The 24,023-nt window shown below is 35.4% G+C and overlaps 1 protein-coding gene across 10 annotated transcripts in view; it reads right to left on the reverse strand.

Annotated features, from left to right (window-relative positions):
• The window catches only part of CPEB2 (cytoplasmic polyadenylation element binding protein 2), a 72,357-nt gene that overhangs the window by 20,557 nt on the left and 27,777 nt on the right, over positions 1 to 24,023 (reverse strand). For 6 of the 10 annotated variants that reach the window (XM_027038470.2, XM_027038324.2, XM_027038131.2 and 3 more), the window contains 2 exons: positions 20,245 to 20,295; positions 12,381 to 12,404 (listed from right to left, as the gene is read on the reverse strand). In XM_027038470.2, the coding sequence (XP_026894271.2) occupies positions 12,381 to 12,404; positions 20,245 to 20,295 (75 nt within the window). The remainder of the gene's footprint in view (positions 1 to 12,380; positions 12,405 to 20,244; positions 20,296 to 24,023) is intronic. The other 4 variants (XM_027038603.2, XM_027038199.2, XM_027038047.2 and 1 more) reach the window with 1 other exon arrangement.

Consider the following 24,023-nt stretch of genomic DNA (forward strand, 5'->3'; position numbering starts at 1 on the left):
GCCTCAAATGTCCATCAACTGATGAACGGATAAAGTAGATGTGATATACATATACAAGGAAATATTACTCAGCCATAAAAAAGAACAAAATCTTGCCATTTGGCATGATGTGGATGGAGCTAGAGGGTATTATGCTAAGTGAAATGAATCAGTCAGAGAAAGACAAATACCATATGATTTCACACGTATGTGAAATTTAACAAACAAAACAAATGAGCAAAGGGAAAAAAAGGGAGAGGCAAACCAAGAAACAGATTCTTAACCAGAGAGAACAAACTGAGCGTTGCATGTGAAGCTGCACTTATCGATCGTCTCTTTTTCTTCTTTCTTTCAAGGTTTTATTTAAATTCCAGATTGTTAACATACAGTGTACAGAGTAGAATTTAGTGACTCATCACTTACGTACAACAACCAGTATTCATCATACCAAGTGCCCTTGGTATGTGGCTGGAGGGCAAGTGGAGCGTTGCAGGGCGACGCTTCACATGCTGAGAGGATGTTCAGAATTCAAAATAAGGTGGGCAGATGCAAATGGAATGGAGGAAGGAAATAAGCCACATTTTCGAGAAGAGAGTCAACTTTACAAAAGTGACAGGTTATAAAATTCTTTGTAGTATCGCTGATGAAAACTTCAGAGACAAATGATGAGGGTAGTTCCTTGGGAAACTTACAAGAAAGTGAGGGAACATTCAAGAAGCTCGAGAAAGGAGTGGTAAGAAAAGTATGAGGGAAGCCGAAGCATTATTATAACAGTTCCAAAGAAAAATGTGAACAAAGCTTTAAAGAAAAAAAAAAAAAGAGCAATGAAGTATCAACGTGCGATGTAAACACTTGAAAAAATGACAACTGTTTGAGGACATGCACGATCTTCAGAAGGGAAGCAATTTTAGTGAAGTTGGATGAGAGTCACACTGCATGTAGAGTTTTATAAAGTAAAGACATCAAAAGGAGATGATTCTTTTGATGGAAAAAGAGAAAGAACGCAGACAAACTGTTTTTCTTCCAAGATGGAATGAAAGTTGTTTTTTTTTTTTTGGGGGTGTGGGGGGATGAAGAAACAATGCATGGAATCTGTAGCATTGTACCTTAATATACACAAGTCATAAAACGTCATTAAATAGGGATCCTGGGTGGCTCATTCAGCTAAGTGTCTGTCTCTTGATTTCAGCTCAGGTCATGATCTCACTGTTCCTGAGATCTAATAACCCTGCGCTGGACTCTGTGCTGACACTGCAGAGCCTGCTTGGGATTCTCTCTCTCCCTCTCTCTCTCTCAAAATAAATACACTTAAAAAAAAGTAACTATCTCATCATCTTGATATGATACATAACAGTCCAAGTGATATCAACAAAGGCAATATGAAATGTGATGGCCTGCACAGACTGAAAGATGGGATGAGAAGGGGACTCACGTGCTGTGAACTGTAGCTGGCTGGATGTTGGAAATAAGAATTGGAAGTTTTTAACATCAAAACCAGGTAGAAAGATCATTATTTGTACAGGAATAGGAAATTATAGCACAGATTCAAATTCAACTTAAATAAGATGTTCTGAAAGATGCCTATGTGAACTTTGTGAATAATTAACTTCTCCAATACCTTTGGTATTAGAAATAAGGGTCAATGAAAAACAAATGTCAATAATCTGTGTGATCAACAGAAAGAAAGCCCTTCAAAGTATTTTATCTAATAACTTTAACAAAAAAAAAAAATCAAGATCCATTATAAATAATATTGTAACTGGTACAATTTCTAAGGTGGACTTCAATAATTCTATATTTGAAAAGGAATAATATGAGACAGAAAAACACATACATTAACTAGTTTTTAGTGGAAAAATTATTATTTCAGACATCCCAATGCATTGGAAATTATTTCACTCTAAAGTGCCCTAACACACATATGAATTTAGCAGTCCCATGAATATGATACACACTCTTTTTAACAAACATTTATCTTGAGAAAAAATATAGATCATAAATATTTAGAGTCTAAATCGAAATACTAAATACGGTGACAAAGGAAATCACTACGTAAGAGAGGTCATGACCCAAAAAGGATTTAAATTTTCTGTGTTAACTATAATGTTGTGAGCATATTCATATTATAACTGGATTTAATGATGATTCTGTATTATAAAATACCACTTTAACTATAATAAATAAAATATAGTTAGTAAAGCAACTATCAAACATCCATAATCTATATGTCTAAAATCTAGTAACCAAAGCTCAGCTAAACAAAGGATGTAATGGAAAGGCTAAGAACATATTACACATACTAATAAGAACCTTCATTGCTGTAAAATCATCACCATTTTCTTTATAGAAGCCATAAAAACTATGGAATTATATGCTCTTTTAAAAGAGGAGTTAACTGAGTATACATCAACAACAAAAATATCACGTTTTTAAATAAAAAAATTTTTTTTAATGTTACTTATTTTTGAGACAGAGAGAGAGACAGAGCACGAGTGGGGGAGGGAGAGAGAGAGAGACAGAGTCACAGAATCTGAAGCAGGCTCCAGGCTCTGAGCTGTCAGCACAGAGCCTGACACAGGGCTTGAACGTATGAGCCGTGAGATCATGACCTGAGCTGAAGTCAGACGTTCAACTGACTGAGCCACCCAGGTGTGCCCCAAAACATCATGTTTTATCTTGCCAATTATCTTTCCTTATAACCCAATTTAATTCAACTCAAAACACAACTTTAATACAATTCTCTAAGTAATGACCTACTTCACATACAGTACACTATGAACATGCTTTCTGAGAATGACACATACCTACATTTAGTGCATGAAAATTACAGCAAAGGTAAAAGGATGTGTGCTGAGAGAAGTAAAATTGGATTATAAAATAATTTGGACTAAAATATTTGCAACAGTTTTCAACCAAAATTCAATTAGCTTCCTCCTTTTTTTTGCTCTGAAACTAGGATATATTTTCAGGTTCTTACATTTCAAAAGAATGAAGCTGAATGATAATGAAAACACAGCATAAAATTTATGGGATGCAGCATAAGCTACATATTTAGAGGAAAATTTCCATATTTAGAGGAAAACTACTTTTACACGCATGTTAGAAAACAAGAAATGCTTAAAATAATCCTAGTTTCTGCCACAAAAAGATAGAAAAAGAATAGCAAATTAAACACAAGGAAAGATGAAGGAAATAAAAAAATAAAGTCAATGACATAAAACATAGACTAACATGAAAGCAAGTCAACAAAGCCAAAAATGGCTCTTCAAAAACATGAAACTGATTTCCCTCTAAGCAGAGTTTATCAAGTTCATCAAGAAAAATTAGAAAACTCAAGTTACCAGTACTAAGTACTGGTACTAAGTACTAAGGGGACATCAACCAACACAGAGCCTATGAACATAAACAGCTAAACTTCCTACCTAGTTTTGCAACCCTGATAGTAAAAACCTGGCAAGAAAATTACAAGAAAACTATATATCAAGAATACAAGAGGCAAAAATTGTAAAGAAAATATTCACAGGTTGAATCTAGAAATAAAAAATGGAAAATACATCATGATTGAGTGGAGCTCGCCTCAGGAATATAAGACTGATTGACATCTGAAAATCAATTACTGTAATTCATATTAACACAAGGAACTAGAAATATCAATCATTTCCACAGATGTAAGAAATGCATCTGATAAAGTTCAACAGCCACTCATGATTAAAAACTCCCAGCAAACTAGGAATAGGCAAGAATTTCCACAATCTGATAAAGAGCACTGAAAACCTGCAGTTTACATCTTTAATGATAAACTATCAATGCTTTTCCCCTGAGGTCTGGAAGGATGTTCACTATTTATATTCAACATTATCCTGGCAGTAGAACTAGTGCAGGAAGATGAAAAAATAAAGTGTTTAATACTTGCAAGGAAAAAGTAAAACTGTCTGTGCTACGAACATGATTTTATATGGAAAATTCAAAAGACTCAAACTACTTGAAGTAAGTGCATTAGCTACGGGACAAATACAAAATTAACTTACAAAAATCAATTTATTTCCAGATGACAGTAATAATAATAGGGAAAAAATTTAAAATAGTGCCATTCCTTATGTCATCAAAACTCATCAAATACCTAGGAATAAATTAAACAAAAGATATGTAAGACCTTTACAATGAAAACAAAAATTTGCTCAGAAATTCTACAAGACTGAAATAAATGAATAGAGAGAAGAAATCAACATGTGAGATGTGAAATTATCTCATGTATAGATTGCATACAATGGCATTCAAAATCCGAGCACATTTTGTCTTCTAGAAACTCTCAAGCAAGTTCTGAAATTTATGATGAATCAAAGAATTCAAAACAGTTAAAAAAAATCACATAAAAGAACAAAGTCAGAGAATTATACAGCCATATTTCAAGATTTACTGGTCAGCTATGATTATTAATAATTATAATAATAGTATAAAATAATATAAAAAAATAATCATAAGCTTTGGTGGCTTAGTCAGTTAAGCGTCTGACTTCAGCTGAGGTTATGATCTCGTGGTTCGTGGGTTCGATCCCCACATCTGGCTGCTCAGAGCCTGGAGCCTGCTTCAGATTTTGCATCTCCCTCTCTCTCTCTGTCCCTCCCCAGCTTGTGCTCTGTCTCTCAAAAATAAACTAATTGTTAAAAAAAAAAAAAAAAATTAAAGAATGTAACCCTTAGGATAGGCAAATAGCTAGCTGGAACAAAACAGAGTCAAGAAGCAGACCCATACATTTACAGTCACTTCATGTTTTCAAAAGTATCCACGCAGTTCAATGTGGAAAGGAAGATGTTTTTCAATAAATGGTTGCGAACAGGGGTACCTGGGTGGCTCAGTTGGTTAAGCATCCAACTTTAGCTCAGGTCATGATCTCATAGTTTGTGAGTTCGAGCCCTGCATCGGGCTCTATGCTAACAGCTCAGAGCCTAGAGAGCCTGGAGCCTGCTTCTGATTCTGTGCCTTCCCCTCTCTGTGTCCCTCCGTGGCTCACACTCTGTCTCTCTCTCAAAAATAAACAAACATTAAAAAAATTTTTTTTAAAAAATGGTGGTGAACCAATGGATATCCAGGTGTGGGGGGTGGGGAAGGAACCTTGATCCCTATTCTCACACCATACCAAAAATACATTCAAGAAAGATCAATGACTTAAATGTGAAAGATAAAACAACAAAGTTGCTAGAATTTCTTCACGATATTTGGGGATAGGCAGTAATTTCTTAGGATTAAAAGGAACTAAAGATAAAAGAAAACAACTGGACTTCCATCAAAATTAAATATTTTTCTGGTTATCAAAAGACAGTGTTAGTGAAGTGGAAAGACAAGCAACTACCAGAAAATAGGACAAAATACACAAAGAACTCCTCTAAGTGAACAAAAGACTTATACTGAATTAAAAATGGACAAAAGACTTGTACTGAAACTTGACAAAAGAGTATAATGAAACGGGTTACAAGGTATGAAAAGGTGCTTCATAGATCCTTCATAGATCCTTCCTTAGTTATCAGGAAGATGCAGATTGGAACCATAATGAGACATCACATATATGTATCAGGGTAGGTAAAATTAAAAAGCTAACAGTACAAAGTCAGTCTTATATTCTGTTGGAGTGTAAAACTGGCAAGCTACTTGGTAGTTTCTAATAAAGTTAAAATATGCATTCATTCTATAAACCAGCAATTTTGCTCTTATATATCCAAGAGAAATGAGTGCTTATGTGCACATGTACACTCACACACACTCACACACACACACACACACACACACAGAAAAGAAAAAGGATACAAAGATGTTGATGGTACTTTTATTTACAATAGGTCCAAATGGAAACCAACTCAAATGTCTATCAGTAGGTTAATGGACAAATTGTGGTTTATTCATATAATGACTCTATTCACCAATAAGAAAGAAATAACTGACAGTAATTTCTGTTCTACAAAATCTTACAATTTCCCTTTGAGACTGACATTTTTAAGTATCTAAAAGCAATTACTTATGAAATTTTAAAATGTCTTTCTTTTATTTAAAAAAAATTTTAATGTTTATTTATTTTTGAGAGACAATGACAGAGTGAAAGTGGGGGAGGGGCAAGAGAGAGAGAATCTGAAGCAGGTTCCAGGCTCCCAGCTGTCAGCACAGAGCTGGATGTGGGGCTCGAACCCACGAACCATGAGATCATGACCTGAGCCGAAGTCAGACGTTTAACCGACTGAGCCACCCAGACGCCACCAAATGTTTTCTTCTTTTAAAAGAACTGGATATGGTTGTTCCTAAGCTTCTTACCATAGTAATTAGATGTGTTTTTGTTTTTCTCTAGATAATTAAAAAAAAATTTTTTTTAATGTTTTTATTTATTTTTGAGAGAGAGACAGAGCATGAGCAGGGGAGGGTCAGAGAGAGAGGGAGACACAGAATCTGAAGCAGACTCCAGGCTCTGAGCTGTCAGCACAGAGCCCAATGCAGGGCTCGAACTCACAGACTGTGAGATCATGACCTGAGCCGAAGTCGGCTGCTTAACCGACTGAGCCACCCAGGCGCCCTACATAGATAATTTTAAAGGTGAAATTTCCATGCTGTTAAAACCAGCAGCAAAGTAAGGATATTGATCAACAAGCTCTATAGTCAAAAGAATTTTAAACTGTAATTAGACTACATTGTTTGAAGGGGTAGGGTTTTGTTTTTGTTTTTTTTCTCTATTTTAGAAATCATCATTTGACCTTGACATCAAATGCTCCATTTATATTCTCTAACTATTGTTATGACATTCTTGACTAATACTACAAGGCAACAAGTATGAATGGTTACACAAAAATCCTACTTCAGTGATTCTAACTTAAGAGGTATATACATCCATATTTGTCTGTAATATACATAGGCATTTATAACATACACGCTTATAAACATGAGAATTAATGTAATATGAGGTTAGTTACAACCAAGATTAGAGTGAGCATCTAACTAAGAATTCTTTAAGAGATTTACAAAGAATGTGATAGTTTTAGAGACAAAAATGTAAAGGAGAAAAGAGGGGAAAAGCTTTATAGGTAGAAGATACTTGCTTGAGCAAAAGTACAGAAATATTCCAAAGGCCATATCAAGGTAAAATATAGAAAACTGGAGACATTCTTAACTATGTGCTTAAAAGCCCTACTTACTTCAAGTAAAATACCTTACGGTAAGTTAGTCACCTACAATGTACAACAAAAATCTGAAAGGTAAAATAGTAGTTACAATAAAAATTACAGAGGAAGTAGTAAGAGGTGAATGAGATATGAAAAACATGAAAAAAAAAGAATAAATGAAGGTTGCCTAATCATTGCCAATGAAAGGGTCTAATACAGCTTACGTATTGCCAGGGCTTTTTAAACAGGTCACCAAAATCCTTTTCATGTGAAGGCCAAGTTAGAGGATCTATATTCCTATTACAAGACTAACAATATACCTTTTCCCGAAACAGAAAATTGGCAAAGCTTTTATAGTAAAGAAACACAGCCACTACCTCAAATATGAATGAGCCTTATTTGTTATGTGGACAATTAGGATTCAAATTATTCATTTCAAAATATTTTAAATAAAAAGGCTTAGAGAATGCATGAGATTTTTCCAAATTCCTATAATAATGTTTATTCCACACAATAATAAAAGCCAGATTAGGAGCTTCCTTAACTGAAGATGGGGCTAAAGGCTAAATTATGACTAGGCCATGTGACAGAATGATGGTTAGCAACCAGTACATGATTTTCTGGTATGTGCTGTTAGAGGAGTTGTAAGCAATTACTAATTTTACTCCACTGGCTATGTGCCTATGCCCAAACCACCCCTATATTTTCAGATTTTGACCTTATTTTGGAAGCCCAGAATAGAGAAATTTCTCAACATATAAAAAAGGGGGAGGCAGGAAAGGAGAACATTTGTACAAAATTAGGCAATTTATGACTTGAATCTAGGCATAATTCTTTGATCTCAATGTGTTATCCTGTACTTTCATTTACTAACTGTTGTTCTAAAAATAAAAACCAAGCTATATAAATTAAAGATGACTATGAATATTCTTCTCATCTTCTAAGATCTTAGCAGTCACTCTATTGGAGTAGAAAATCTACCAATGTGATGGCATGATTTTTATTTAATATGAAAGGATCAAAAAAACCCACTATCAAAACAATAGAAGTAGGTTTGAGACTGCACTTTCTCAAGCACTACCTGTTTAATCAGATAGAATCACTGATCAGGCATGCTTTTCCAAAGAACTGAGAAGCTATTAAGGTACCCTTATCACCTAAAGAGATTTTGTCCCAATAATAGGTTCATCCTTTTCACATAGGGGATGGATAAGATACTTAATTTTAATAATCAATTATAACCTAGTTATTATGTCTTTGTACATTAACTTCTAGACATACTATACTTGGCCGTAAGTTCACTAAAATTTTGTTTCTTTTTAGAAACTGGTCTGGCTGGGTATAGGTGTAGAGTTAGGCAGAGTAAGTCTCTTCAAGGAGGAGGGGTAAGCAAATTTTTTCTGTGAAGGGCCAGAGAGTAAAAAATATTTTAGTCTTTGTGGGCCTTACATTCTCTGTTGTAACTCCTCAACTCTGCCATCATTGTAGCTCCAAAGCAACCAGACAAAAGTAAATGAATGGGCATTGCTGTGTTCTAATAAAACCTTGTTTATAAAAACAGGAGGTTTAGCCTGTGGGCCAGTTTGCTGACCTCTGTCTTCTAGTACTACTCTGGCTTTTTTTTCATGCTTTGGAGATTTTGCCCATTCTTTGACAGGTATCAAAAGCATTTACCAAAGATGAAGAATTTCAGCCTTGATTTCATCATAAAAGGATTTGAGAGTGGTGGTATTTAGGGAGTGTACCTTTATTCGGGCTACTTCACAAGACTGTTTAAGAGTCAAACGGATTGAAACCAAATCGAACCAATTCAGAACATCCCGGGGTCAATTTTAGAACAATACATAGTATACTGTCTTACTAATAATTCCTTGCTTATTACAGTGCATAAATCTGAATGGCTACATAGTGTAAATAAATCCAACCTCCCTAACTGAGCTTCCATAATTTCATTCCCTTTAAAATAATTTCTATTTCATTCCATATACAAGCTATTAATTTAAGCTTTGAGATTACCTGCTAGAAAAGATTGCATTATGATGTTTAGTCCTATTAACTAAAATAGGCTCTATTTCTATTTGTTAAAATATAGCATATATTTTTGTTCCTTTGGGAGCACAGTAGCCCTTTAATCCTTTACGAAAGGAATAGATGGCAATATAAAAACGTTTGAAGAGGAGGGATAGAACTTACATTACACTTCACACCTCTCTTCACCCTCCCACCCAGACCAGTACGTTCACTCTTAGAATTGAAGGGAAGAAATGCCGAACAGAAAATAAAACACAAAAGATAGTGTTCCATATATTAAAGACTGCCCCCCCCCATATGAGAGTCTTCCTCCTTCCTAATCCTGCCCCCCAGGCAGCTCTGAGGTAGAACTTTTTTATGGCTCTTAGGGTGTAGAGACGCAGAGGAGTTGGGCAGGTTGCAAGTGAAAAACAGGGAAAGAAGTACTTGTTCTTTCTTAATTACTTCCAGTACAATTAAATTTTGAATATTCCTAAGGTATATTTCATGTACTAGTATCTAGAAACAGCCTGATGTGAAGTTCTTATTGACATTATTAAGGAAATTAAAATATATAAAGTCATTTTGGTAGTAATTTGGTTTGACTGCAGTCCAGTGGGAAATCTTTTAAATGAAAACAGCTCCTCTGTGCCTGGGCTTAAAGATGAGTCTAAGGTGGCAAGTAAGAAAAATATAGTTCTTCCCCAAGTGGACTACAAAGTCAAAATGTCTTATGAAAAATTAATGCTGCTCACCGACTACTGCAGTGGTGGAGAGCAATGTCTTATTTTTGGTACAAACTGTATCAACTTATTGTGACACATCCCATATGAGCAGATCAGATATGTGTAAGACTTTTTTTTTTAAGAAAGGAAAAATGACTAAATAAAATTAACAAATGCAGCTCCTTTGATGGACCAAACCTTAAACATGAAGCCCATAAAAGGGGGATCTTGGAAGTTAAAAAATTATCAGTGTGATAATGGCACTGTATCTAGCACAGAAGGGGGAAAAAATGAGTAGAAAATAGGAAGAGAGCCAGGCTACTTCTAGTCTTTTCTGAGTCATTCCTTTGGTATGTGTGTGGGTTTTTTTTTTTTTTTAAATGTTTTATTACGTACTGTGTCAAAGTACTTTCAAATTCACATAACCTTCTCAATAGGTATTTATAATAGGTATACTTTTCATTTGATTACCAAAATTGAAATTTTAATTTTTTTTTTAACGTTTATTTATTTTTTTGAGACAGAGAGAGACAGAGCATGAACGAAGGAGGGTCAGAGAGAGGGAGACACAGAATCCGAAACAGGCTCCAGGCTCTGAGCTGTCAGCACAGAACCCGACGCGGGGCTCGAACTCACGGACCGCGAGATCATGACCTGAGCCGAAGTCGGCCGCCCAACCGACTGAGCCACCCAGGAGCCCCCAAAATTGAAATTTTAAAAGCAGACTCTGACTATTCACAGAGAACCAACTAAAAAATTACTAACGCCATATAACTTGAGAGGAAAATTCAGGCGTTATCCCTCCACACTAAGCCAAATAAGTATGACAGGTCAGTTCCGAATTACAGAAAGCTTCTGTAGAAGCCTTAGGACCATGTGAGAGTCTTCTTTCTTCCAAAGCTGACAGGCAATCCTAAAGTAGAGGAAATCTTATAGATCTCTATCCTCTGGGAGCCATGAAGAGCAGTAATAAGTTTCTATCTGAAAGAAGAAAATTTTGCTTTTTCTTAATATCATAATCATAGTCTACCATTATTAAACTGAGAAAAAAGATGATAAACAACAGGACTTTCTGACACCTAGTTCCTGAGAACTTCCTAGGTCCTGATATTATGTTGGAGTATGCCAAATTACATTAAGAATAAACCACTAGGGTTAAAAGATGAAAGTGTATAAAAGGAAAAGATCCTAAATTAAATATGCTCCGTAGTTTCAAAAATACCTAAAAAGCACAGCGAAACAAGGCAGTCTACAGATGTGAAAACAGGTACTGAAGTTCTAACCTTCCCCCTCTCTTCTCAGTTGCTAGCCGCAACCTTCAGAAAGTTATTCAGCTTTAGTGTCTGAGTTTTGAGTTTCTATATCCTATAATTTTTTCATTAAGAAAACTAAAGAACCAAGAGATTTAGTCAAGCATGGGAAAAAAACAGATTCCAAAAAGGAAGTTAAATTCAGACAATGTGAAATACAAAACTGGAAATACTACTTAAGAATATAGAATACTTGTTTCTGTCATCAGCGGTGGCAGAAAGATTTAGCTTGTTTGTTTTCGAAGTGCACATACTCATGACCACATGAAAAGAAAGTGAAGCACTGGCACGCGGTTATAAAATGTATCAAAAGGCACTATTATTATGGTCTATCCTCCATGGCTCAAGGGAAATTTCAGGGGTCAAGGAAAAGCCTTTTTACTCATTTTGGTCCTTATGACAGCTACATAAGTATCATGATTATTGCGCACTTAGAGGATAAGCTAGCAGGTAAAGCTACTTTTGCTTCTTTGCATCCCATGTACTTTTCTCCCTCTCAGTCTCTCTGTACATACAAAAAAGAAGCCAAGTTTAAAGCGCCACAGACACTGTCAGCTGCTTTCCAAAGAGGTTTAGTAGTCTGGCATCTCAGAGGCCTCGTTTTGTCCTTCAGATAGCAAGAACCCAGAGAGGAAGACTGTTGCGGGGGAGAGAGAAAGGGTGTGTGACAGAGCGTGTGAGTGTGCCTGCACGGTCCAGGGAGGGAGAAGGAAAGCATTATATTCTCCGAAGACACACAGAAATGTTAGTAACATGATTTCCATACACCAGTGTTAACAATAGCCTATCTGGTATTATTTACTTTCAACTGGGTCAGACATAAAACTAATAAACTGGGGTTGGAAATTATATACATAGGTATGGCAACCAGTTACAGATTTAGAGCAGAAAAATCGCCTTGCAAGTCACCTTCACTAGTGTTTATTAAACATTTTTCTTAAGCAAACTACAAACAGCAGCTTTACTTTAAAAATATGAAAATAAACAGTTAGAGTCTAGACAGTCTAAAAGGAAAACATTTATTAAGTAACCAGATTAGTATGGAAATGTGCTTTAAAGTTAAGAGATACAGGATTTAAAAATTTGACAAGTGTGCAAATCAAAATATAACTTTTCTGTGAGTTTTCAGTGCATAAAAAAAATCTAGGCTAATTATAGAGTTGATCAGTAAAACCCAATTAAAAACAGTTATACCATAGCAAACAGAAAGGAATTACCTCGTCTTCGCCCATAACTCCTTGCTGCATGTAAACAAAGGACAAATTGTAAAATGTCAGAACTAAAAACAAGCCCACACATACAAATATTTGTGATATGAAAAGATAAGTGGGCATCTAGTAATTAGGACTACTTTGTTTTAAGAGCTAGGACAATGTCCCCATGTAATAGCTGCATGTGCTTTACCATTTACAAACCACTTTTATTATATATATATTCTGCACTGTACCATAAAATGAAATTAACAGGAAATATGCAATTTATTCTCATACATGCTCCAATTCATGAATAGATATTTCTTGCACCTGATCAAGATGGTAATATGTAACACCTTACAGTTAAATAGCATCCCAAGTAATAAATGCAAACAACTTGAATTAAATCCTCATTTTACTAATTATAAAGAGAGATATAGCAGATACAGTCCAACAAACAGCTATTCAAATCCAATTCACATTATATCAAGCCCTGTGCGGAGAAAGTACTGGAAGACACAGAAGTATGAAAAGATATAACAATGTTAAACTGATATTCTGAAGCCTGTAGAGCTTAGATAGAAGGTAAAGACATCAATCCATGTTCAAACTTGCTTAGTTGAAAAAATGATTAATGATACACTACAGTTACCAATGCTTTCAATCCTTCTGGTACATTTTATAACCTCTATCTAAGTGCTTATGTCTCTCTCTCTCTGGGGTAAAAGGGATTCAGATACAAATTGTTCTTAGTATCATCATAGACTAGCACAGATATTGAATATTCAGAAGTATGAAGCAGAAAGACATTTCAAACTACCTTATTAGCAGTTTACATAATTCCATATGGAGAAAAAACACTGCAATTTACTCTCCATAATAAACTACCAGTTTGATAAAACCCACAACTTATTTTTAAATAACTCCTCCTTGCAAATCTGAGTACACAATGAGTATTTTTACCCTGGAATTAACATATGAAATCAAAGCAGTAAACTAAAACAAAAATCACTGTTAAAATCAAGATCTTAACCCATGTTTTATGAATTTTTTGTTTTGGCCTGGGAAAGTTTCTTTCTGAATAAATCTCAAATCGAAACATATGTTAAGAGTTGTAAGAAATGTAGTCTTCCCCCAAAGTATAAAGCAAAGACCAAAGGAAGACACTTCACATCATTAAATACATTCTACTACAGAAGTTTTACAATGTAAGTCTTTAATATAAAGAAGTGTGCCCACAGGTGAAAATATAGGATTAATACCCCTACAGTAACCCTTAGTCATTACACTTTAAGTCAATAAATACAAGGCTTACAACAGAGTCTGTTATACAAAATAACTTCATTTGCATCTCTGCCTCTCTATTGTCTTTATTTAGCTATAAAACTACTGCAGTTTTAACCTTTTTGGGAGCTCCAGCTACCACAGCCTAGCAGACTGTCTGACCTGTACATTAGTTTATATACAAGCTTACCTGTGTGTGTTTTTGTGTGTCTATCGAGCTTAGATGTACATTACCTGTATACATTACATATAGATTACCTGACATACATATTCGTTTAGGGTGAGGTAGGGGCGGAAATGACATTTAGAATTTTGCTGTGGAAATCCTGGAAGACTTATAAAGGCCTTAAAAACACAGGGTCTCAAAGAGATAGCGGATCAACTATGGAAAATCGAGTAGGAATTTTAAAAGAGCTGTCAAAAACAGACTATGCAAGAGAGAATTCCCTGCAGGCTTAATCGTTGTATTAAGTGTGGAAATGGTCAATAGGCTCCCAAACGGTCACAGCACAAGTCTAAGAAGTTAGGTTTCCTACTTCTCTCCAGGCATGATCGAAATGATATTAATCCAGTATAGATTTGCTTTACGGAATTTCAGTCATGGGTGTAGAAGACGGATCATTTACAAAGCAAATAAAACTACTCTCATCAAGTTTAAAGTCAAGTTATGAATTATAAGTAATAACGTGGTCCACAATTCCTGACCTTTTGAGAAAATTAATGACACGACAACCAGTTTATATTCTTAGCTGTTATGTTCTTTGCTGAGGCTTCTCAATGCTAAAATAGTCAAAATACGTACGAATGTTCATAGCATCTTAGGTCTCATCTCATTCCTAGGCTTGAACACATTATTTAGAAGAGTTCTCCAACTACCTCATACCTGAGGAATTTTAGAGTTCTGTAAAGAGCTATTGCACTTATTTTCTGGACAACTCTCAAATTCCAGCTCTCTACATTACCAAAAATAGAACTGCCTGCAGATGAAGCTAGATCATGTGAAACACTTCCTATCTATCCCCTGTCATGGAAAGAACCAATCTGCTATCATCACACTAAACAATGGAGTACGGACTCATTTTCCTACCCGAGCTCTTCTCATGTGAATTTCTGTTCCACCATAACTCGGATTCAGAGTTATCAAAAGTTCCCAATGAGAAAAGAAAATCATTAAATTACTATTCATTAAGTTTTAATTAAGGAAGACTTCTTTAAACAATATGCCCCTCCAAACTCATTTAGAATAGGACTTAGGAAAAAAAAGTGAGCAATTTTTGTATAAAAACTATTTAGAACATTCAATTTCAGTTACCTAAGTTTTATAAAACTTATTACTAAAAATTACCACGCATTCAGAAGTGAGGAACTGGCTATTTAACACACGTGTGTAAATATGTGTGTGTGTGTGTGTGTGTGTGTATGTATGTATGTTAGATTATATTTTTTTACATATATGTTTTATTTTATCATTATTTTTTAATGTTTATTTTAGTTTTGAGACAGAGCGTGAGGGGGGGAGGGGCAGAGAGAGAGGGAGACACAGAATCTGAAGCAGGCTCCAGGCTCTGAGCTCTCAGCACAGAGCCCGAAGTGGGGGTTGAACCCACAGACCGGGCCGTGAGATCATGACCTGAGCTGAAGCTGGACTGAGGCACCCAGGTGCCACTCCATATACATTTTTTTTTTTAATTTTTTTTTCAACGTTTTTTATTTATTTTTGTGACAGAGAGAGACAGAGCATGAACGGGGGAGGGGCAGAGAGAGAGGGAGACACAGAATCGGAAACAGGCTCCAGGCTCCGAGCCATCAGCCCAGAGCCTGACGCGGGGCTCCAACTCACGGACCGCGAGATCGTGACCTGGCTGAAGTCGGACGCTTAACCGACTGCGCCACCCAGGCGCCCCTACATTTTTTAAGATAATAATAATAAGGCTTTGAAAAAAAAATTTTTTTTCCTACAAGAGTGAGTTTAAAATTTGGTCCTGGGTTATCAATAATCTCATTTAGGTTCTAACCCATTGCTACCAAAAAAGAAAAAGGATGATTCTGACATTATCTTCAGTGTCTCTGTGCCCTTACATATTGGCTCTTAGCAATGGCTGTGGTACCTGATTTACTGCAGCTGGAGTAACAGATAAGGAAACATAACAAATTAGCCAGAAATATTTAGGTTAAAGTTCTCTTGGTGTGAAACTAAAGAAATTCTTATTTCTTGCTCTGAAAAGCCAAAACCAGGGAGAGAAATATACCCGCAAATTATCCTTTTCAAGATCTAAAATAAATCTGTTATCTACTCTACTTATTTCCATTAGCATAAAAAAGAATTGATTACGTACTCAAATTTCATATTTTCAGGACTTAATACAGTACATTTAGAGACTCTGCCCTCAGAAATACAATTTCACTAAGTTTTCTTAATTAAAAGATAAACATAACCTCTCTCCTTCCAAACAGTAGAGTAAGCCCTTGATTATAAACATAGATGTATATGGCTAATGACAGCAAATTTAAATTTCAAACTAGCTTGCATCCCCCTGTACTTCTGCTATCTGTCTCCCTTTTGAAAAGCCATATGTACTAATAAAAATATAAGCTATTTTTCCTTGGGAGAGGGGTGAGGGGAGCACAACATGATCCAAACAGAAACAAGTACCTGAATGATACATCATTTTGCATTGGTCCTCACTACTATGGAAAACAGGGTGGTTTTATTTTGTTTTTTCCTACTGAGAATAAAATATGTGAGATTTATACACTTGGAAGTACAACATTCAAGCCATCATTCTAAATTCAGATAGTGCTTGCATTTTGGTTTTTAGACAATCTACCCATTCCTATATAATATTACTTCCCTAAAGTGCTTCTGGATGTTAGGTTTGGACCCCTCTACAGTATTTATTAAATGGTAGCAGACTCCACCAGTCAATTCAACTTGATTTCTAGTTAGATGGAGGAACATGGTCTGTTCAGGAGCCTACCTGCAGTTATATTTCTATGGCATTTTTTTATTGTTAAATTTTATTTTGTCTATACAACTTCAAGAGACATATGGATGTGGGATACTATCTCTTTTTCTGAGTTAAGAGAGGTTGAAATATAAGGATCTGTTAGAGGTATTTCACAGTTTTACCTAGTCTGACCAACTTCCTGACCTTTACCCCATTCCCTGTTTATCCGTTAAAGGAATATTTCACAGTTTAACTATAATGTTAATTGACCAGGAAGGCAGACTCATGAAAGCTTTTTACAACATTTGCCTTATCTGCATAACAACTACACTAGTATTTATAATATTATTTTTATTAAATGGACTCAAGCCTAGCACCTAATAATAGCCTAGTAACATCATAGATTTCTTCCAGTTCTGTATTTTCTAAGGAATGTTCTCAAATTGTTATAGTCATGCATTTATTATAATATGTATTTGTGCGCCACCAAAGATTGTCTTGGGTACCACATGGGACATGTGCACCACTCCTTAGGGAGCACTGTGAGAGAGTCATTTTGCTTTTGACCCACATTCTGTTCCTATATAGCTTCTTGCAAATGGGTCTGGTTTGACTTTCTGCAGTAACATAAGACAAACCTTCTTTGGTCACTACATATACGTTGAACATCCTTCCTTCAAATACTTGAAAACATTGGCTATGTCTTCTTTCAATTTATATTCTCCAACAATTTATGTATTCACAAGACAGGATTAATACTCTTTCAAAGTCATTTTGTCACTGTTCACCATCACCCACTGTCACAGCTAACTCTCACTTTTAGAAACTGTTCTAAACACTTTACGTGAATGAATTCCCTCACTTCTCAAAAAACAATCCCCTGAAGCAGGCAGCATTTTATCTCCTTTTGACATAAAGAATCTGAGTCTAACTGAAGTTAGGTGAACTGTCCAAGGTCATAGCAAAATTAGGGTTAAATCCAGACAATCTAGCTCCAGAGTCTGTGGTACCAACTACTGTTAACTATTGTTAACCCCACCACCACACACACACACACACACACAAAACCACTGACTTATAATTTATTGCCAAATACTGATTTTCAAAGTCAATAATATTAGCTATGCTTATTGGTTAAGTAATACAACTTACTTAGTTGCTAATGATGAGTTCAAATCTGTGACAAAATTTAAAAAGTAGGTCTGTGTATTGAGATGCTACAATTCCTTTAATCAATAATATTTAATAATAATTTAGTACAGGCTGAGGCTTGGTATTGACATCACTTAATTCCCATATTTCCTAGGGAGACAATATGCTAAGAATATAGTTGAACTGTAAGAATTAAAAGCAGCTCAAGGAAAATTTCCCCTTACTCCTTCTTGCCATTTGCCCACTTCTCTCTTCAATGACCTTGATGTCTACAAAAAATTACTTAAATTCTTAATATTCAAATACTTCCCGATCATAATAAATATACCCAATTTCTTGACCTTTGCTCCCCTCTTAACAATGCTCCCAAATGAGCAAAATAATTTTTTTTCTCTTTGGATCAAATTGTCCCTACTGACCTAAACACATTTTGATGTCCTAGTTTCATTATCTCTTTTGTCTCCTACTCCCTTGCCAGAAGAAGTTCAGAATGTCCAGGACAGCTCACTGTATCGAGCATGTAACATGGCTCTGAAGTGGCAGGCTATGAAGAGTGCTCACATAATGAAAAAGCAGATTTGTCCACAAGGTTCAACTCTTGCCTGAAATAAAATATTCTTGTGTCTACTAGGTGATAAAACACTGATAACCTAACATCTAGGTTATTTATGAAGGCTTCAGGCAACTGATGAACTCAATTAGCTTAATAATATTTCGTGTAAAAACAGTGTGGCTCCTAAGCTCTTTGCTCATACATAACTGATGTATTCTATTGTGGTTGCAACATACTTCTGAATCGTGCTAGTGTGGTAGGCACACAGCAATCCCAGATCATCTGTGAATCATCTAACAAACTGTCTCATACAGCACCTTCCTTCAAATGGATCTTAACAGAGTATGTGAAATATTCACAAATTCAAGTTTTTCTACTGACTTGTTTTTAGAAGTTAAAATGGAAATGATCTTTATCACACAGAACGTCCCAAAAGCAAATTATTTGAGGAAGTCAGGATAAATACATAAAGAGCTTGCTGCTTAATCCCATCGTTATTTTATAAATCAAGTTATGAGGATAATACAAAATTATGATCTATTTTCAGTTTGTAAACTCAATTTCATCAATGTAAGTTTTAGTCACAGATACAGAGTTTAGAGACCAGCTACTCAAGTGACGTGTTGTTTTAATTCCATGGTAGAAAAAAAGTTGACTGAAGAAGTCCTGGAATGCGATTTCTAGTGCCCTTCTGGTCAAAGTCTATGTAAGCACCATAATTCACTGAATTCATGAATGCGGCCTGCTGTACTGCTGTAAGGTCCAGCCCAGACACGGCCTCAGCTAGAGAGCACAATTAGGCCCCAGTGTTAGGACCTTGCCAATTTGACCTCTAACCATCCTTCAAGATCCTAACACCAGGGCTCAGATTACACTGGCACGTGGTGGGCAACTCAATATATAACAATCTAAAGTTGAATGAAGCAATCAATCGCACCACAGACACCCTGCTTCTTCAATTTTTCTCTCATTCCAAAATCCTATCTGACACCTTGCCAATCTCCCAGGAAGCCTGGACTTTATTCCCACCCCTCTGTCACTAGAGTCTTTATTACTTAGTATAAGTTCACAAGGTCTAGCTTTACACTGGCCTTTTTTCAACCTTTGTTCCCCAACCTCCCTATCATCTGTTTTCAACAGAGCTTTAGTTGAAATACAAGAGCCAAGTCATTCTAATGATATAATTATGTATTTTTTAAGTACTATGTCTATTCTTCCTTCTTTCTACCTCTCTCTCTTTGTCCACCCTCTGATTTAAAAATACCTGTATGAAGGATATTTTCACCTTCCATGTCTACTCCCACAGTCACGGGTGTACTAAGTACTGGGACTTGAAAACAATGTTTGTCCAACAGAAGAACAAACTTTAATAAAGTTTATTTATCCTGTTTCTAACTCTGGTGAAGTTCACTGTGTAAACTTTCTAGTTAGAATAAATTAAGTTAGCGTGATCACCATATTTACAGAGTCACAAGTATATTCATTCCTTAGTTAACATAAGCACAAGTGCTATACTAAGTAACAAGTTCTACGCACTTTGCAAACATCATCTCATTTAATTCTCATAATAATTCTTGAGATTGTTATTCCCATTTCATAGATGGGAAATGAAGGCTCACAGAAGCTTCTAAACAAAGTCATACCAAAAACTAGAAAGCCAATATTCAAACTCAGGACAATCTCCAAAATCTGTGATCAATGAATTAAATCATACTGTCACAAATACATTGCAATAATTGCTTTGACAGCTAGAATTTATATGCCAGAGATCAGAAATAGGCACATTCCAAACTCCTAATTCTGCTTTCTGTACAGGAAACGCTGTAGCTTTATCTTTATACCTATAAAATATTTAACTTCTATGTATATGCAAGGTATAGAGAACCATGTACTCAATTATATTTATTTATAAAAGTCAACTGGAAACATACAATGTTTGTATACAACTTACCATTTAACATCAACAGATTATCAGTTCCTGGATGTGGATAGCTCAGTCGACCTTTAAAAAGACAGGAAAGGGAAGTTTTAAGATTATGGAGCTATTTGAAAGGCAAAAAAAAAAAAAAAAAAAGGGAAAATGAATAAGGAGGAAATTACTGAAGACAGTATATTTCTTAAATAAAAAGCTAATGTTTAACTCAAAGCATATTAACCAAAATCATCTTTTGAGATTTGAAACCAAAACATAAAAGAGTTAACCTTAGTTCCCAGATCATATGAGGACAATGTGATTTCAGAGCAATGCCTAGAGAATAAGAGGCCTACTTGTTTTTTGAAATGTAAGAACAATATAGGTATCCTAGTCCTTCACACTTAATATAGGATATAAACATTTTTAAATATTTTCAAAACTGTTTATAATTCTCTTCACAGCTTTCTTTTTCAAAAAATAAAACCGGAAGGAATTTATTACATTCCTAACTAAAAAACCACCTAAATATTAAAATAAAAGATGAGTAGCAAAAACTCATCACAACTTGCCATTTAATTCAACAGTTTTGTAAATAAGGAAGTTTGATAAAAACATCTTAAACATATTATTATAAATGATATTGCAAGTTTAACCTGTTCAAAGTTTACAACTGATATAATAAAAATATAAAAAATGAAAATACTAAGGTTTAAGAGCATAGTAGCCTCCTATTTCCTTTGAGTCATTCCTCATACGAGAGCTCTGCACTTGATACATGCGGAAAGGATGACAGGACCGTAGACCACTGTGGCAAAGAAAAAAGGTATGCAGGGACACTCTGTGGTTTATTCAGCATTTCTACATCGTAACACTTGTTTGACTAAATGCCAACATTAAGGATGATCGTTGTTCAGAGTCCATTAAAATACTTTCCTCTAATAGAGGACTTTCCTCTAATGCCTGAATCTCTGATGGACTATTAGAAAGGTTCATTAAAATCCACTGAGAAAGTTACTAGAATGAAATGTCTGTGCGATGGCACGTCAGCAGTTTTCAGTGCAGCCCCTTTGCAGACCCTGTGATGGTGCAGGATGCACAGCCGCCAGAAGAGTGACCAGGAACTCTCCGCATGAATCTGACATGATTAGTAAGGAGCACAGATTAACTGTGTCTAGCTTTACCACCTCAGCAAGCACCCTACACACTCTGAGGCCCTGTATTATGCCCACACCTCCCATACAAAACAGAGGCTTTTGTTTTAATTATGAAACTAAAGAACTTGATCACCTGCCAGTGGGGGAGATAATTCAATTTTAACATTAAAATATACATATTAGACATATAGTTATAGATATACATGTACACCTATGCATATACACACACTTCATCTGGGCTCTAATTTAACCACAGCAGATTCTGTTTTTAGACTCAACAGGTGAAACAAATGTTACTGTCCTTCAAAAGACAATGCACTCTTATTTACTTCTGCATTTCACATGACACCAGCTAAACTGATAAAGCAGCCATACTCTAAAAACACACAATAAGTCTATTGTTGTTAATATTTTAGTACGGAGTGAGAAATAAGACAGTACGTACAAAAGGTACCGAATACAGAGTTAGAAAGCAGAACTTTCCTAATCTGGATTTCAATATCACGGAGCGTTACTTTGCCTCAAGCATCGTAGCTTACTTTGGAAATATGCCTATTTCTAAACATCTTGTTGCACATGACCAAATTTAGAGAATAATTTAAGGCCATGAAAAAATGCTGTTATTTCTGACTTGAGATGAAAATCACAACCCCTACAAAAGTGGTAACCCGTACTGCTGTTCACTGTAACAAGCTCATTGTCTTGTATACCTACAAGTGTATAGGATGCAGAATATACAAATAAGAATGAGTCTCTGTTTATGATGTAGTATGAAAGACAGAGAGAAACAACTTCAATAAAGCCTGCCAAGTGTTAAAAGAATTATGTATAGCACGCTGTATGAAGAACACAAGGAATATTTAACCAAGGCCATAGATTCAGGGAAGACCTCCTAGAAAAGTAAACTGCACAAAGCTTTAAGCCTGGTTCCACTTCAAAAGACACTCAACGTTGAATCGCCACATAACTATCCTGTAACAGGTTGATTGTTCACTTTACTTATCCCAAGACACAAGTATATTTTCATTGCTAATAGTCTTTTGACTTCTTGGCTCTGAATGGACTTAAAAGGCACACCTTACACAAAAACTTCAAAAGATAGATACCTATTTGCAGAATGTGTATTTGTATACATGTTCTAAAATACAGTACTCCAAACAGGAAAATCTCTCAATATAATTAGCCAAACACACCAAAATGAAATAAACAAATCAGACTTCTTTTTAAATTATCTGGTCCCTTTTCCTCAATCACAGCAAAATATCAATATATCTTTACAAGTTAAATTTGTGGATAATTTACTTTTACCTGGGATACCATTAAAATTACTTCCACTAAGAACATGCCAATTTATAGTAATAGCTAAAATTTGAGGGCTCGCTCCATGCCAGGAGCTTTTCTAAGTTTTTTTCAACCAATCGTTTAATCCTATGATGATGTGTGATTTAGGTACTACTATCTTCTCCTCTGAAGATAAAGACCCTGTGCAAGGTTAAAAAACTTGCTCAAGGTTACACCACTGGCAGATATGATCCTAGACAGCGTGGCTCCATACTCTTAATCACTATCTTGTAATGACTTCCTAGTTGGTAAAATATAGAGAAAGATAGGTATGGTTGGATATAGGGCAAATTCCTATGCTAAATCCATTACAAAATTCATGGGATGATTATGAAGTATGTATTAGGTAACTTATACGTTAACACAGAAAAAACACACATTGGTATAAAATCGGTTCCTCCCTATTGTGTAAAAAGCCCAGTGGCGCAGAGATTGCTAGCTGCACACTGACACCTATACCTGTCAATAATGGGAACCCCAAATCCTAGATAAGCACAGAAGTGCCCAGAGTTACTCCCTTGTAGCTAACGTGTGCCCACGTGAGTAAGATCTGGCCAATGGGATGTAAAACAAAATTGTTATGTGCAGTTTCTGGGAAGTATCCTGGAAGGGAAGATCTTCTCTTTCCTTTACCTTCTTCCTGCTTGCTGGGATGCAGATGTGATGGCTAAACTGAATCAGCCATATTAGCTTGAGGCCGAAGCTGGGTGGTAAGGACAGCAGAACAAAAAGACAGGCGCCTAGATCCATGAACAGCACTACCCTACTTCTAGGTGTGGTATTCTTTTGGAAGAGGAAAATACTTCTGTCTTGTTTAAGCTGCTCTGTGTTTTCTGTTGTCCCAGAAGAACCTAACCTTACAAATAAAGCCCTCTAGTACAAATTTGTGCAAACTGAATTTTAGGGAACCAGGTTATAATTTATTATTGTGAAAATATGATAAAGCATAATAATTTCATTGTAGTTTTAATATGGCTACAATTAATGGGTATCTACTGCCTCTTGGCACTTCTTTTACATTAAGATACTATGAAATTTAAAATAAATAACTTTCAAAAATATGTATTTATTCTTAGCTATCAGTGAATAATTAGAGGACCTACAGTATCTTTAAAATTATCTTACTAGTCTATTGTCATTTTAATTATCTGTATAACACGTATAAACAAGGCAATACACGTTGCCCATTTTAGATGTATATTCAAGCAGCCAAAACACAGAAGTATGACAACTGCATACAATTCATCACATATAGACAAATCACCAATTACTAAAATTTGAAACAATGCTGTATTTAAAGACATGCAGTAAACTAAGCCA

The sequence above is a fragment of the Acinonyx jubatus genome, chromosome B1 (genome assembly GCF_027475565.1).
Source record: "Acinonyx jubatus isolate Ajub_Pintada_27869175 chromosome B1, VMU_Ajub_asm_v1.0, whole genome shotgun sequence".
Taxonomy (NCBI): domain Eukaryota; kingdom Metazoa; phylum Chordata; class Mammalia; order Carnivora; family Felidae; genus Acinonyx; species Acinonyx jubatus.